Consider the following 15,557-nt stretch of genomic DNA (forward strand, 5'->3'; position numbering starts at 1 on the left):
AATATGTTGGTGTTATTAATATTTCAAGGTGGGTGTATGGCAGTACCCATAGCTCCACCATTGATTAAACCCAGCCTTTTGATGACACTGAGAATTTAGATATGTTTACTCTTGGATCTGACTCAGAATGTCTCTGCCATCAGTGATACAGTACACTACTTTTTTAATAGGGTACACTAGGCAAATAGACATAATCTCATAATGGTTTTAGGTCCTGTAATTTGGTACTGCATCAGTTGATGCATTGGAAAGATCAATGCAAAAGTAGTATGTGCAGATTTTGATGACAGGAAAATTGCAAATTAAAGTGTTGAAATGGACATGTTATGTATTAGCAGTAAAAGAGAAATCACGTGCATGGGAGAAGAAAAGGTAAAATCTATGCTCCATAGTTTACTTTATTTAAAGGTAGCTGGGATCATTGTGGTAATCTAATCTGGCCAGCAGAACATTGGCCTAGTGATTCCTGTATTGTCTATAACTTTAGATTGAGCTAGATCATGACTTTGAAAGATACCCAGTTTTGACCTTTTAACATGTTTGGTGATGATCAATCTAGTTCTTTGCTTAAGGAGGGAGAATGAAATGGAACACCAGATTTTTCTGGATGGGCTAGAAATCTTTCACCTAGTTTGTAGTATCCACCAACAAAGATATAATGGGCAATGCCTTGAATATAATGAGTCAGTATAAACCAAACTCTTTGTTGCTAGGCTTGAAATTTCACTAGATGCTTGTAAGAGGCTGATACAAAGGACTGAATGCCATGTTGTCCTGGGGCAGCACCCTGGCAGGAGGCACAATGTACATCTGCAAACAGTAAACAAACATCCATGGCTAGCCATGTTGACTTGGACCCACAGGGCTGCGAGGCTGTAAAATAGCTGTAAACATGTTTGGGCCTAGGCTGGAGCCAGTTCTCTGGACACCACAAGGTTTGATGCTCCCAGAGTCCAGACTCAAGCCCAACCCCTAAAATCTCAACAATAATTTTAGTCTCTCATTCTGAGTCATGTAAGCCTTAGGCAGCTGTGCCATGGATGTTTTATTCCGGTGTACATGGGCTTCCAGTGTACAAGGAAAAGAGGAAGGTTGCCTTCTGCTTCTGCTTTGTAGGTGTCTAATAAATGGGAAGCCCTCTCATGTCTATTATAAGGGAAAATGCCTTTTTCCCCCCTTCACACAAACCTACGTTTTCTTTTTATATTTATCCCCCAGTTCATTTTTAGGTGCCCTCCTTTTAGCATGGCAATGAGAGTAAAATTGGCATTCTTGATTAATGAATGTAGACCAGTGTTCCCCAATTTTATTTGGCCATACAACCCTTTTAAACTCAAAAGAATTTTGCAGACTCCCTAATAACAGTCTAATACCGTGGTCCCCAACACGGCGCCATGGCGCCCGTGGGGGCATTTGAATGCGCCCGCCAGGTGCTCGGGGCTGGCCTGGCCCCGGGCACATGGCGCACGGGCGCTTGTGGGGGGGGGCGCGCTCGGCGGGGGGGGGGGCGCCGGCCCCGGGCGCTCGGCGGGGGGGGGCGCCGGCCCCGGGCGCGCGGCGCTTGAGGGGAAGGGGGCGCCACCCCCGGGCGCGCACGTGTCCCCGCCCCCTGGCGCCCGACAACCTGAAAAGGTTGGGGTCCACTGGTCTAATATATGGAGCTTAAAAAGTAGACCACAAATAAGTAAGGATAATAATAACAAATGTTAAACAAGGTCATGAGATCAACATTTAGTTTAATTGCACATATTTAAAAACAAAAATCACATATCAATTATTATTATTTTTAAATAATAAAATGTTATTGTAATGGAATTTTCTCACCATTTTCGCATACCATTTAGGAAATGCTGAGGTAGATAATGGATTTAAAACCATCATAGGTGGAGGTGACAAAGATGTAATAAAATAAAACGAGTGCAGGGTATATAATCCACCAAAAGAGGTTTTAAAAAATAAACTAAAATCAGCTTCACTCCATGGAGATATTGTGACCTCAAATTATTCTTGCCTTCTTTTAAAACCATATGCTTTCACAGTTCTCTGTTAGAGATAAGTACATTCAGGACAGTTACTTGGGACAGTTCCTCAGAGTACACAGTGCTCCTAATGGACATGAGACTTGATACACAAGGGAATTAGCATAGCCTCTATATCTTGGAATAAGAATCACTTTAGGGCTGGAGCAAATATTAGGTAACTTATATGGTGTCAGTTCAGTAATGCAATGAAGGATCATGCTTGATGTTACAAATGTGTATGAGTATACAGAATAGCAAAACCAAAAAGTCTGGAGTTTCTTAGCTCATTATGCAGATATATTACAGTAATTAAGAGGTCCACTACTACAGGCAGCAAACTTCACAAAATTCTGAAGACTTTGGCTTCTGTGGGACTCTGCGTGAGTGTAAATGAGCCTACTCAATTCACTTTGCAGAGATACATCCTTATGCCTTTTATACATACAGCTTGAGTGTTGGTTATAAAGAAATCGATTAAAAACCAGTGTAATTAAATTGGAGCAACCCCCAAAATTTAAACATGTACTCCCACACCCTTAACAACCAAAGTAAAATCAATAATAGGGCACTTAATCCTCAATAAGAATGGCTGTTCTGATATTAACTGAATTGTCTCCTAAACTGATTTTGTTAAATTGAGGCTCGAGCCCTTTATAGATGAGCTTAGATTGTAAAATACTTGGTCCATGTGAGCCTGTCTTTTATGTTTTTTTTCTGTGAATATTGTAATGCCCACAAGTATGACACAAAACATAATTTCCACTACTCCCCCAGGGGACAAGAAGAAAATGTTCTATAGTAGGGTACTTTTAAAATGCAGAATAAAGGCTTGAGACCTTGCTGTCATGCTCTGGTGTGAAAGGGATACTGGCAATGTGAAATTACAATTGGAAAATGTATAAAGAAGGGCAACAGAAATGGTTGGGGATATGGAATAGTTTCCATATGAGGAGAGATTAAAAGGACTGGGTCCGTTCATTTTAGAAAAGACACAACTAAGCTGAGATAGGATAGAGGTCTATAAAATCTTGAATGGTGTGGAAAAAGTGAATAAGAAATTGTCTTGTGATAGCGTTCATAACAAGAACCAGGGATCACCTAAAGAAACTAAAAGATAGGTTTAAAACAAACATAATGAAGTACTTACTCTCACAATACATAGTCAACCTGATCAATTTATTGCCAGGGGGAGGTTGTGAAGGCCAAAAGTATAACATGGTTCAAAAAAGAATTAGGTCAGTTCATGGATGGTAGGTCCCTCAATGACTATTAGCCATGATAGTCTGGGATGCAACTCCATGCTCTGGGTATTCCTTAGCCTCTGACTGCCAGAAGCTCAGACTTGACAGCAGAGGTGGATCACTCATTATCACTCTGGTCTGTTCATTCCTGCTGAAGAACCTGGTATTGACTGTTGTTGGAAGGCAGAATACCATTGGTCTGACCCAGTACGTCCATTCTCATGAAATCTAGTCAGTTTTAAAAAATTGGGCTAACGTGGTATACGTACTACACCTTGCCAATTTTTGTGGTTTTTACAATTGCATTTTCCTGTTGTAAATATGGTAAAGGAACTCAACCCTGCATTGGGGATATATGATTTAGGGTGTGTGCAGTCACTTCATTTTTCTGTGAAAAGGGGAATTGACTGTTGAGGGGAAGAGAGGACTGGAGGCAGGCAGTGGACAGCCCTGGAGGATTAGAGAGAAACAGAGAATATGTGAGGAAATGGGGAGAGAGAGAAGTTGAGGTTGAGAAAGCAGCCACTGGGGTGGAGGGAAATCTGGACTGAGAGAAATCAAGAGTGAGTGGACGGACTGAAGCTGAGCAAGTCAGCCAGATGTACAAAAGAGGGTTTCTTTGGTTTAAAGCTGGCTAAGTCAGTGCATGTTTGATGTCGTCTTCCTGCTCATTGGTTTCAGTTGTCTCCTGTCATTGATTCATGTTGTCCCAGGAATCTGGAACAAGAGAACTTAAAGTCCTTTAGATCCCATGGGGCTGGTTTAATGTGCACCCCTATAGGCAAACATCAGTGCAGTGAAGTCCATATCTCCAAGAGGTCACAAGAGGTGTTTGAAGCTCAAAAACTGACTTAGGCACTTGATATTGAAAAGATGTTTGGGAAAAGGGGGACCTTAAAGTAAAATAATAATTAACAACTTATAAGATAACAGCTTGTGCATACAGAGATAGATATAGATGTATTTCTTTACTTAGAAGGTTATATTGAGTTAGGTAAACTTAGTAATATGCTATAGTGTGTGTGTGTATATATATTGTGTGACAGACCCAGGGCAGCTGGCTACAATAGTTTGGTGGAGGGTGAGCATGCTGGGAGCTGGGTGAATGGTTTTCTGTTTCCTGAATAAACTGCCAGAGACTGTGGCCACGTAATCAAGGCAGGCACCTGAGCTGAGTTATGAGCTTGCCTGAAGCAGCAGGCTAATCAGACACCCACAGCCAATTTAAGGCCTGCTGGATTTCTTTGAAAGGTTCCCCTCCCCCCCCCCCCCCCCCCCCCCCCCCCCGCTTCCTCCCAAATAAGGGAAGGGGAAGGAGAGGAGTGAAGGACTGAAAGGAGGAAGTGTGTTGCTGGAGAGTTGAGAACTAAGAAAGGAAAAAGTGTTTGTGCTGAAGCAGGAAAGATTTTCTCAGGTACCAGGGAGAAAGTACTAGGGGAGTGTTTGGGGAAGTGGCATGGGGAAAAGGCTGTATTGAGGCTATATTGGGGCTAGAGGTAAACCTCCTCAGTTGGTCCTACATAGGGTCCCTGGATAGGCCTGGATTCCCCCCAACTGTCCCCACACCACTAAGAAGTCTGCTCCTGGAAAGAGAGGCCAGGATTACGGAGGGGTTTCACACACATCCTTTGACTTTGCCAATGATGAGAAGCTGTGAGTAGGGATGCTAAATATCGCTTACTTGAATAGTCAAGTAACCTTGTGAATTCTTACTGGTTATTTGACTATTCTATAGTCTCCATGGGAGGGGCTGGCAGCCAGTGCACTCTGGCCCCACTTCCAATTAGCCCCCTGCCACTCTGCGCTGCTGCCTCTGATACAATGGGATGCTAGGTGGCAGCTCATCTGCGTGGGGAGCCAGTTTAAAAACCAGGTCCTCTTGTGGACTGTCTGTCTTTGACCCCATGTTGCTGCCTCTGATACAGAGACAGCAGCGTGGAGTGGCAGAGGGCTCCTTGGGAGAGGGGCCGGGGTTCAGGGCTCCCACATACCTGCAGAACACAACATAGAAACAATTGTTTACAAATTTATATCTGTTGGCGGCAACACTAAAATATCATGATGACACAAGTTATCACACTAAGTTACAGAATCCCATGGGGGTAATTCCACTGTGCAAAGTTAAGTTTCACTTAATCTTGTGATTGCTTCTATGTCTGCTTATCCACATGTCAGTTTGTTGAAACACTCTGACGTGTATAAACGTTACTGTATGCTTTTGTAGCTAACAAAAACTTTGGATTTGTCTGAGTGACTGTAAAACAAGAAAACGCTAACATGTTAAGTGAGAATAATGTTTGATCTATGCTATGTTTTGTAATTCTGCATCATTGAGATTTCAACTGCAAATTCTGCATGAAGGCATCATGGTCCATTTTCAGTTTAAAAAAGCTGCTTCCTGGTACCATTGATGGGTATTTTTTTTTGTTTTGTTTTTTATAGTTTAATGTGTATACAATTTTCATTTTACTGGTGCAATCTAGGGATATAATAGTATAGTCAATTAACCTATTAACTGATAAGCTTATAGGTTAATGCTATAGATTACACTCATTTCCTTCTCCCCCCTGTCCCTGCCAGTAAATTTTTTAGCAGCTAGGACTGCGAGGGGTCCAAGACCTACCCCTGCTGCAATTCTGCATTTAAAGTGTATTAGGAGCTGGCCAGGCAGCCCGGCTCAGTTCTGGCTCATGATAGGTCCAGGCCTTATCCCCGTTTCAGCTCTGCATTTCAAGTGTATTAAGAGCCAGGCAGGCAGGCTCAATTCTGGCTTGCACCGGGTCTGGGAGCTCAGACCCCTCCCCAAACAGGAACTGCTGCCACTCCACACTGCTGCCTCTTTCTCTGAAGCAGCAGCATAGGTCAACAAGCAGCTGGTCTACGAGGGGAGCAGGTTTTTAACCTGGCTCCCTTCGTGGACCAGCTCCCACCTGGCACCTGCCGCTGCTGCCTCTGATACAGTGGCTGTTGGCCCCACTCCTGGGACTATAGAATAGTCGACTACCCGATAAAATTTCATGAGGTTACTCAACTATTCAATTATCCGATATTTAACATCCCTAGTGCAATCAGACATCCAGCAGTGGTGTGGAAATAGTATTCAGCTGTATATGAATTGTGGAAAAGTTGGTTCTTTTACATGCTACTTTGCGGGGGACTTTTAGGGGTTAATGCTCCTTACAAGTGTCAGGAATCTCATTTTGGCCTTATTTAGAATCAGGAATAGCCCTGATTCAGCAGTTGGTTGCCAGAAATTGATGTAGCTTCACCCAGTGCTGGTCCTTAAGGGTACATCTACACAGAGATAGAAGATCTGTGCAATGGCTGTGACGGGCTTGGATTAGCTGACTTGGGGCTCAGGCTGCAGGATATAAAAGCTGTAGTATAGATGTTCAGTCTTGTGCTGGTTCCCAGAGCTCAGTTCAAACATCTTGCACAATTTTTTTTTTCAGTTCTTGAACCCATGAGCCAAAGCAACTGACCTAGACAGGTTGTGGTGTTTTTAAATTTCCTGTGTAAACATACTCTAAGAGTCAAAAAAAGGACAAGCTGGGTTAGTTGAGCTCATCAAAATTCATGGTTGCTTGTAGTAGAGTAGTGGTGGGGAGCTTTTTTGTGTCAGGGGCCACTGACCCACAGAAAAATCAGTCAGGGGCCGCACATAAGTAAGTTTTTTGTTTTAGTGCATATTTTGTTACTTGGCTCTTTCCTCTATGTCAGAGGTGGGCAAAAGGGCCTCCGCGGGCCAGGTCCGACCCGCCAAGTGGGTTGATCTGGCCCGCGGAGGCCTTGCCGCTCCCCTGGCCCCAGGCCAATTAGGGTATGGGGATGAGGGAGTGCGCGAAGCTTCTTCCCACCTGTGAGCAGCACATGCTGCTCGCAGAGCTGGAAGAGACGTCACGCGCTCCGCCGCCCCTAAGCCCTGATTGGCCTGGGGGTAGGAGGAGCATGCGAAGTTTCCTCCGCTCTCCCCGCCCCGCCCCCCGTGAGGAGCGTACAGCTCTTCAAAGTGCCGTATGCTCATACAGGGCGGGAGCAGGGCGAGAGAAGCTTCGTTCAGCTCCCCTACCCCCAGGCCAATCAGGACTTGGGGGTGGGGAAGCACGTGACACCTCTTCCTGTCCTGCAAGCAGCGTATGGCACTTTAAAGTGTTGCATGCCTCTTACAAGGCAGGGATAGGGCAGGAGGAGGCTTTGCTCGCTCCCCCTGTTCCCAGGCCAATCAGGGCCTGGGGGCGGGGGAGCGTGTGAAGCCTCTTCCTGCCCTGCCAGGGGAATAGGTGCCTAGTGGGAAGCGGGGGCAAAGGGGCTCCCCCTCCCCCAGATCAATTATGGTCTAGGGTGGGGAAACCAGGAAGCATTCTGGCCTCACCCCTTCTGGATTAGGCCCTGCCCGGAGCCACTTAAAATTTTTTTTAAGTGGCCCCCAGCCAAAAATAATTGTCCACCTCTGCTCTATGTGTGTGTAACTTGTTTTCCTTTGCAGAATGAGATGTACTGATTTGCTTTTGGGTCCAGAGCTCTGTTTGCTCAGTATTATTGAAATTTCACCCTGAATGTGGTATTTGTAAAAATAATTTCCCCAAGATCAATACAAATGTTGTTAGGAATTTATAAAAGTAACATCAGGCCCTTATCCTCTATTGAAAATGGCATGAGCGGAACTTAGTACTTCAAGGACTCCAGTGTTTTGGGGGGAGGTGGGAAACAGTGCAGGCTCTCAGTCTGCCACTACAGTTGTTTGGGCAGGAGCAGGTCCTTAGTTATTAAAATAACCAGGGATCCTCTTGCAATGCTTCTAACCCAAACACAGCCGTATGCCTAGACTGTGGTCTTGTCTACACTGTGGCGGGCCTTCGACCTAAGTTACACAACTTCAGCTGTGTGAATAATGTAGGTGAAGTTGATGTACTTAGGTCAACTTACCATGGTATCTTCATCGCAGTAATTTGACAGCTGATGCTCTCCCACAGACTCCACTTACTCTTCTTGTTTTGATGGAATACTGGAGACAAAGGGAGAGCTCTTGGTGGTCAGTTTATCGCAGCACATTAAATAGATCCTGATGATGCAGCAGGTAGTGAAGACATGCCCTAAGAAAATGCAAATGACTAGAAACTATCTAGTCAGTAGATTTTAATATCTCTGGTTAAGACAAATGTAAAATAGCAAAGAAATAGCATAATAGCGATAAAGTGATTTGAAAATTTGCTCACTTTAAAAAATGTGATAAAATATTTCCCTTTCAGCCTGGAGAAATTTCTGTAGCTGATTAAATTAAAAATGACATTCATATTACTGCTTTGAATCACTGTATGTTGTTTAGGAGCTTTCTAAAAATTAAACAACAACGAATTGTCCTCAGGAAAGAATCGTTTTCTAACAGGGTTGTATTGCTGAATAATAGAGTGGTGGTAGCATTCATTTTGACATACAAATTGTGCAGTGTGCCGCTTGGCTGAGGGAGAGAGAGAGAGGTACTTAGTATTCAAGCTCATTTCTGTGTAGGGTCAATATAGCTCTGAATAGTGAGGTTATTAGGGAGATAATTTAAGCCGGTACATGTGTAAAATGGTAAGGTGTCTTTTACTGTGTATTTGCTAAACATATCTTGTATTCTTGTCTTCTTGCCAAAAATTAATTGCAGACAGAAGAGGAAATATTTTAGCTTCATTTCTGCTTAAGAGTCTGCTGTATTATTAAAATAGAAGTAATAAAAGCATTATGGATAAGTGCTATGCAAAATTCTGAGCAGTCAACTTTATTGCTGATGTCTTCAAAATAAAGGCACTTAGTTTAGCATTTCCTTTTGTATATCAGTGAATGATTATACCCTAAATGATTCATTTATTATGCATTATCTCTTGTAATCTTTTTTATGCTTGGATGTGACATTTGTGTCCAATTAAACTGAAAAAGTTTCAGCTTTCTGTAAACAATTTATATCTGTTATACATGGCAGCATATTTTATTGGCATTCTGGTTAATAGAAAGTTTGAAGCCCTCCGAGAAAGATTTATTAGTCGTCTTTATTAGTGTATGTTAAACTATGAAGTTGTATCCTGTGCTTGAAGACTAGAAAGTGTGTTTAAACCAAGAGCTCGTAAGTCAGAACTGTTCATTTTGACACTGTTTATTCCAGTGAGGAAATGACATAATCATGGGCAGGCTCTGTGTGGTGTGAGAGGTAGCAATCCGTTTGTGAAAGCTTCTTCTCATTCCACAAATAGGCTTTGAGAGGATGTATTATGCAAGCCTAATGCAAACAGAAGAACTGTAGCATCATTGGAAGCTGTTTTTTTTTTTTTTAAAATCAGCTCTGTAGTCCAAAGAAAATTATTCATTGCTGCTTCTGCCCTAATCTGGGGGGGGGGGGGGGGGGGGGGAGGGAAGAAGATAAATGTCTTTTGTCATATGTGGGGATGAAGCGTAAAGCCCCTATTAATATTGGTGTTTTCACTAATTCTTCATGCACAGTATTAATACAATTTACCCTTCAGTAGTATTAGTGGATTATGGTGGGTTCACGTCACCTTCCAGTATCATCAGAAATCATTGCAAAGTAAGTGTCTGTAAATGTAGCTGTCACGAGGTATGTGTGTTTCTGTTGCAGTGACTCTGTAATGCACACCAGATGGGATTAGGTAATTAATTAGTGTTTTTTTTAATTAGATAAATCCTAGCTTTTCTAGTTGACAAGTTATTGGCCCTATACAAATAAATGTGAATAAGAGTCAGCGCTGCTCCTTCCACTACCTAATGTGCCCTGGTAAGGTCTGGGCAGGAGACTTAGGGAGATAAATCAGGCAAACACGACTGTATTCAAATTTCAAACAGTGGCCCAGTGTTTTATTAACATCATCTGTCTCCATGTATATCTCTCCTGTTGAATAATTTGTACTATCGAAAGTTACACACTAAACTGCTTCTATCCAAGCAGTGGTTCACAGTATTAAAACAGAATTCCCATATGTGATGGTCTGCTTCTTCAAATGTATTTAATCAACTGTATGTGTTAGTACAGTTGACTTCCACAAAAAGTCAAAGGTGACAGTGTAATGGTGTGGGGACTGCATGATTTTCTCCATGTGTGGGGAAATAGTGCCTAACTGGCAATTACCTCCTGTAAAGACTACCCCACAGGCTAGCTATCCCCTATGGCTTTTAGACTTTCCCCTCCCCCCATGGTAGCTTCTTCAGTGGATTTAAGAGGTGCCAGTTATTTAAAATACAAAGCCTAATGTTAATAGAACTGTTTGTATCCCTGCTTATGTCCTGAGCACTTGAACCTAACATGAACATAGGCATGTGAATAGACAATTCACTTTGGCTATGTCTACACTACAGAGTTTTTCTGGGATACATCCTGGAAAAACTCTGCTGCCTCCAGGGAACACATCTACTCTTCTGAAAAAAATTTCGGAAGAGCAGATGCACTTTTTCGGCATCCCTGTAAACCTCATTTATGAGGAAGAAGGGATATTCTGAAAGTTTTTTTCCCCCCAACATTTGGCCTAGGGTAGATGGGCCAAATGTCAGAAAAGCCTCTTCCGAAAAAAGAAGCATAAAAAGCTACTCCAATTGTGGTTCGCAATTTACGTAGATTTTTCCTGAAGAGCAGTGTAATGTAGACATAGCCTTTGAGAAGCAAAATCTGGCAAACCTGGTACTCTGGCCTGTATGCCAATGGTGTAGTCGGGAGTTGTAAGTTTCTTACAGAAATCATGGATTCTGTAGTCTGTTTTGTTCCCTCCTTCCTTATTGGTGTCTTGGGATTCTTTCTGGTGACTGAATGGAGGCAAGAGCAGTATTTGAACCAATTTCACTGTGAACCATGACAGCAGGAACTCTCCTGGTTTATTAGTGGTTTGTCTTGTGTGCATGCTTGGGAAAGGGCAGACCATGAACTCCAGGATGTCTCTACTTTACTATTTGGTGGTGTTTGCATGTTTGAAAAAAAAAAGTCCTGAAACTACTCACGATGAGATAGTGATTGCTACTTACTGTGAGCAATCCCCATGGCTTTATGGAAGTAAGCAATATACCACCCTGTGTTTGTGGGATTGAGCAACTTCTTGACTGGTTTCACATTTGAGCTGCACCCAGTATGGAAGCTAACATGTTTGAGTTCTTAGGGCTTGACTGTATGCTCATTGATGTTAATAGCAAAGCTCCATTGACTTTAACCATCCAGGATTGGGACTTTAACACATACTATTGCTGTCATTGGGCTCAAGGCTGTTTGATTTCCAGCTATTTGAAAATATGCCTTATTCTCAGGGTATTGTTTGGCATTGCCTAGGCCTTTATCCTGCAAACACTTAAGCATACACTTAACTTTATTCACTGTATTTCTGTTTACCTCAGTGGAAGTAATTACAGTGTGTAAAGTTAAGCATGCTTGTAAGGGTTAAGCCATAATTTGAATTGTGTTTAATTTTAGGAGATAACTTTATGGTCCCCAAGCCCCCAAAATAATCTAAGTGGGAAACAAATGAAAATGCCTCTTGGGGTGTTTCCTTGATAAATCCTTAATGGTGAGTATCTTGGGTATAAATACTTTTCTCCTGCTGCCAAGAAAAGAGCTTTGACTATTTATAGCAAAACCTGTTCATTTTCCAGTGTGGTGTCCAATTTTTCCAGACAGTAGTTGTGTCAATGACATAATTAATGGGCTTGACTACTTTTAACACGGACTACTCTTTGACTTTCACTCTGTGTGTGGGCACCATCTTTGTATGGCACATACTGAATCAGCACTTTGTGAGACACTGAATGGCTCTGTAATTTGCCAACAGAAAAGCATCCTGAGCCTTTGAGTTGGAGATCTTGGTGCACTGCATGCTTGAGGCACAGGAACAACTTATTACCTAGGGATATAAGCTATTAGTTGAGCAGTTGACTACCCAATAAGCCTAGCGTAGGCTTATTGGGTAGTCAAGTCACTGCTTGACTAGTCGCTTCCCCCATCCTTGCTGCCTCTGTATCAGAGGAGCAAGGGGGAGGAGCGGAAGCCAGTGCTGGGGGGAGCTGGCTTAAAAGCTGGCTCCCCCCAGCGCTGTCTTTGGTGGGGGGCAGAGGTGCAGCAGGGGACCCAGTGTGATCTGAGACTGAGCAGTCCCAGCTCACGCTGACCAGTGATGCAGGTTTCACTTCCTGGCCCAAACTAATTAGAGAAAGAAAGACAATCTAAGAACATTTCTGTGTAATAGTAATAAAGTCTTTGTGCTTGGGCTACAGCTCCTTTGAGTTTATTAGAAGAGGAAACGATGGTAACACCAGGGCCAAGTATCAATAAGAAAATGGGGGCAGAATTTAGTGGTTACATTAGAAGATTAATAGTCAAGACTCCTATTCTGGTCTCAGCTAATATGCTGTGTGACTCTGGGCACCTCATTTCTTCTGTTTTTCCTATTTGCAAAATGTGTACTGTAATTTCTCTCACTCTAAAATTATTTTTCTTGCGGGATGACAGTGACATCATCACATTACTCTGCATCCCGCCTGCCTACTCCTTCCTTCCCCACCCTTTCCCTAGTGCTCGGGAGCCAGGATTGCTGCACCGTGGCCTCCCTCCTCCCTGATGTTTGGGTGAGAGCTGGGGGGAGAGTGCAGGGTCAGGTGAGACCTTGGCCCAGACCCTCTCCGACCTGATGACCAGGGGGAGAGCACGGGACCTGGTGAGGCCTCAGCCCTCCTCAGTGGCTGGGGAGAGGTGGGGGAGAGCTGGGGCTGGCACAGCTTGGGGGAGAAGGAGGTAGAGCCAGGGCTGGCTCTACTTTCCCTCTACCTTCCCTGATGGCTGGAGTCAGGGGGAGAGCTGGGGCTAGCCAGGACTGGTGTGGCTGGGGGCGGGGGAAGAGGATAGAGCTGGGCTTTCCCAATCTTGGCTCCCTGTCCGGCAGCTGGGGAGGGAGAGAGGTGGGGCTGGTGTGTCTGGAGGAAGGGAAGCACAATAGAATTGTTTTGAAAACAGACACCATCACTAACTGCTTAATGCCATCTCCACCTGCCAATGGTGGCAAGCGTTGGAAGGACAGAAGCATAAAAGGTAGTGGTGTAAGAGTAGGGAAGCTGAAACTTTGCTCAGTGATGGGTTCATTGGTAACTTGGGAAGAGTTGAGGACTGCACTTCACTTGCATTTGCTCTCCCTTTTAATGTGGAATCCATTATAGTTCCTTGCAAGGTGGAGCAGAGTCTTCTAAGGCTGCCTCTCTTTCTTAAAAATCTATGTGGCCACATGCTGAATTGGATATATTTCTGGGTTGCAGGCCTCACATTGGCACTCGTTATATAGGCTTGACAACGAGGGTGCAGATATTGACCAGAAGAGGTCTAATCCAAGTGTAATTGCAGGAGTATATTCAGGCATGTTACCATCATGCTGTTTGGTAGAAGTATTATTAATGAATTCTGTTTAATACCTTCCTTATTTCTTCCCGGTTGCTTATCAAGTCTGTAATCTTCAATTGACTTTTAACCTCCATGAAATAGTGGCTTCTGCTACAGCTATGGCTAGCACAAAATTAATTAAGATGGAACTAATAATTAACAGGAGAACTGGCTTATTGAGTTGGTTTAGTTATTGAGAGATGTATGGCATAAGCGGGGCGGCCCGTGAGTATAGGCCAACTTGGCTGTGGCCTACGGCGCCGCCTTCAACAGGGTCCCTGGGATGCCCAATGATGATGTCACGAGGCGCCCGGGATGCCCAATGATGACGTCACGCCGTTGAGGGCTGTGCAGGCGGGGGTGCCAATTGCGCGTTCCGCCTGGGGCGCCAGCTGACACAGCCCACCTCAGGCCACCCCTGGGCATAAGCACAATTTATACAATTGAGAGCCTTCTAAATTACCTATTCTCCTGGTCTGATGATAGTCTGGGTTACAAAATTAAATGCAAAATGGAAGCAATGCTACTATATGTCTCATACCTTGCTTTAGTCTTCAGTGTAACAGGTGAGGGGAAAATTATAACTTCAGTTATCTTGGTGCATAAAGGTTCTTCCAATTCATGTTTTCAATGTACCTGTAGTTAAATGAAAACTGCAGGTTTGTAATGTAGTTTTAAATAGGGAAAAGTGTAACGTGTATTTTCTGTAAGATTTGAGATATTTGCATATGAGCTCCTTATTGAAAACAGATAAGACAAATAAATCATTCATTGGTACTGGAATTACTTATGTTTTCTAGTTTCTCCATTTGATTATCACAAGACAGTGGGTTCTGCCATTTTTTTTTAGTGTCTTAAACAAAAAAACACACTCACTCTTTGTGTCCCTGGAGAAATAAGCTAAAATATGGTGAATCACTTAAACAATGAAGCAATTCATTGCCCCAGCCTGGCTTGTCACACGTTTTCCTTGCAGATTTTCATGGGTTATTAATGCATATCTTTAAAAGAAGATGATCTTAGTAGTTATGTTGCAGAGATAAGAGAGAGAGGCTGCGGCTGGCCTAGTTGTTACTGCAGACCAAGTGCGAACAAGGTGGAAATATTCTTCACTCAGAGTAAATTCCTTTCACATGAAAAAGAAACTATGACTGAGGTGCAAGATGCTGGAAGCGTGTACCACCAGAGGTACTGGGTGGTGGTAGATGATTTAGACTATATGTACATTAAAGTAAGTGTAATCTGTTGACTTTTTTCATGTTCTTTGTTTTAATAAAATCGAAACCTTTTGATATGGATACGCAGTCTCTGTGTTTGTACCAGTGCTTAATGAAAGTTTAGTTTTGATTTATTCTGATTCATTGTTAATAGCAACAAGATTCTTTCAAACATGACAGATGATGGTTTTATGGTTTGGGACTGGGTCTCTTTTTTGTTGGTTTCTTTTTAAATATCTCATGGGTTTTTTTTCCCCAATAAGAGACATTAGCGCTTGTGGTATTGTATGTCAGTGTGTAATATTTGTTTTTATCATCTGTTTATTATAATGGGATTCATGCCACAGCAATCTCAGATAATGAAAGGCAACACAACATTGACTTGGTGACAGTAGCTGAATATACAGTATTTGTGAAGAAAAGGAATATAACTACTTATTGAAATATGGTACTGAATGAAATGCATCAGGAATCCAAATAGATGCATACTAACTTTTTAACAGTCACTTTTAATGTGGGTGGATAGCTCTAAATATTATTGTGACTCTTCCTATTTTATCAGGCCGTTGAAGGTTCTGTGGGCTAGAATCTGATTCCAGTTTATGCTGGTGTAAACTGGGGTAACTCACTTATTAACAGTGGTATGTAGCGAAACAAGGTGCAGTCAGCTTGTGTGTTTCCCGGC

General features: G+C 43.0%; 1 protein-coding gene across 10 annotated transcripts in view; it reads left to right on the forward strand.

Moving 5' to 3' along the window:
* The window catches only part of MYO5A (myosin VA), a 186,419-nt gene that overhangs the window by 1,269 nt on the left and 169,593 nt on the right, over positions 1 to 15,557 (forward strand). Inside the window, exon 1 of one of the 10 annotated variants that reach the window (XM_075897259.2) lies at positions 14,686 to 14,886. The exons of 8 other annotated variants lie outside the window; for them this stretch is intronic. In XM_075897259.2, coding sequence (XP_075753374.2) covers positions 14,803 to 14,886 — 84 coding nt within the window. In that variant the 5' untranslated portion in view covers positions 14,686 to 14,802. Of the gene's footprint in view, positions 1 to 14,685; positions 14,887 to 15,557 lie in introns of those variants that run through there. One more of the 10 variants, XM_075897267.2, reaches the window with a different exon arrangement.

This window comes from Pelodiscus sinensis, chromosome 14, assembly GCF_052426305.1.
Source record: "Pelodiscus sinensis isolate ZL-2025 chromosome 14, ASM5242630v1, whole genome shotgun sequence".
In the NCBI taxonomy this organism is placed as follows: Eukaryota; Metazoa; Chordata; order Testudines; family Trionychidae; genus Pelodiscus; species Pelodiscus sinensis.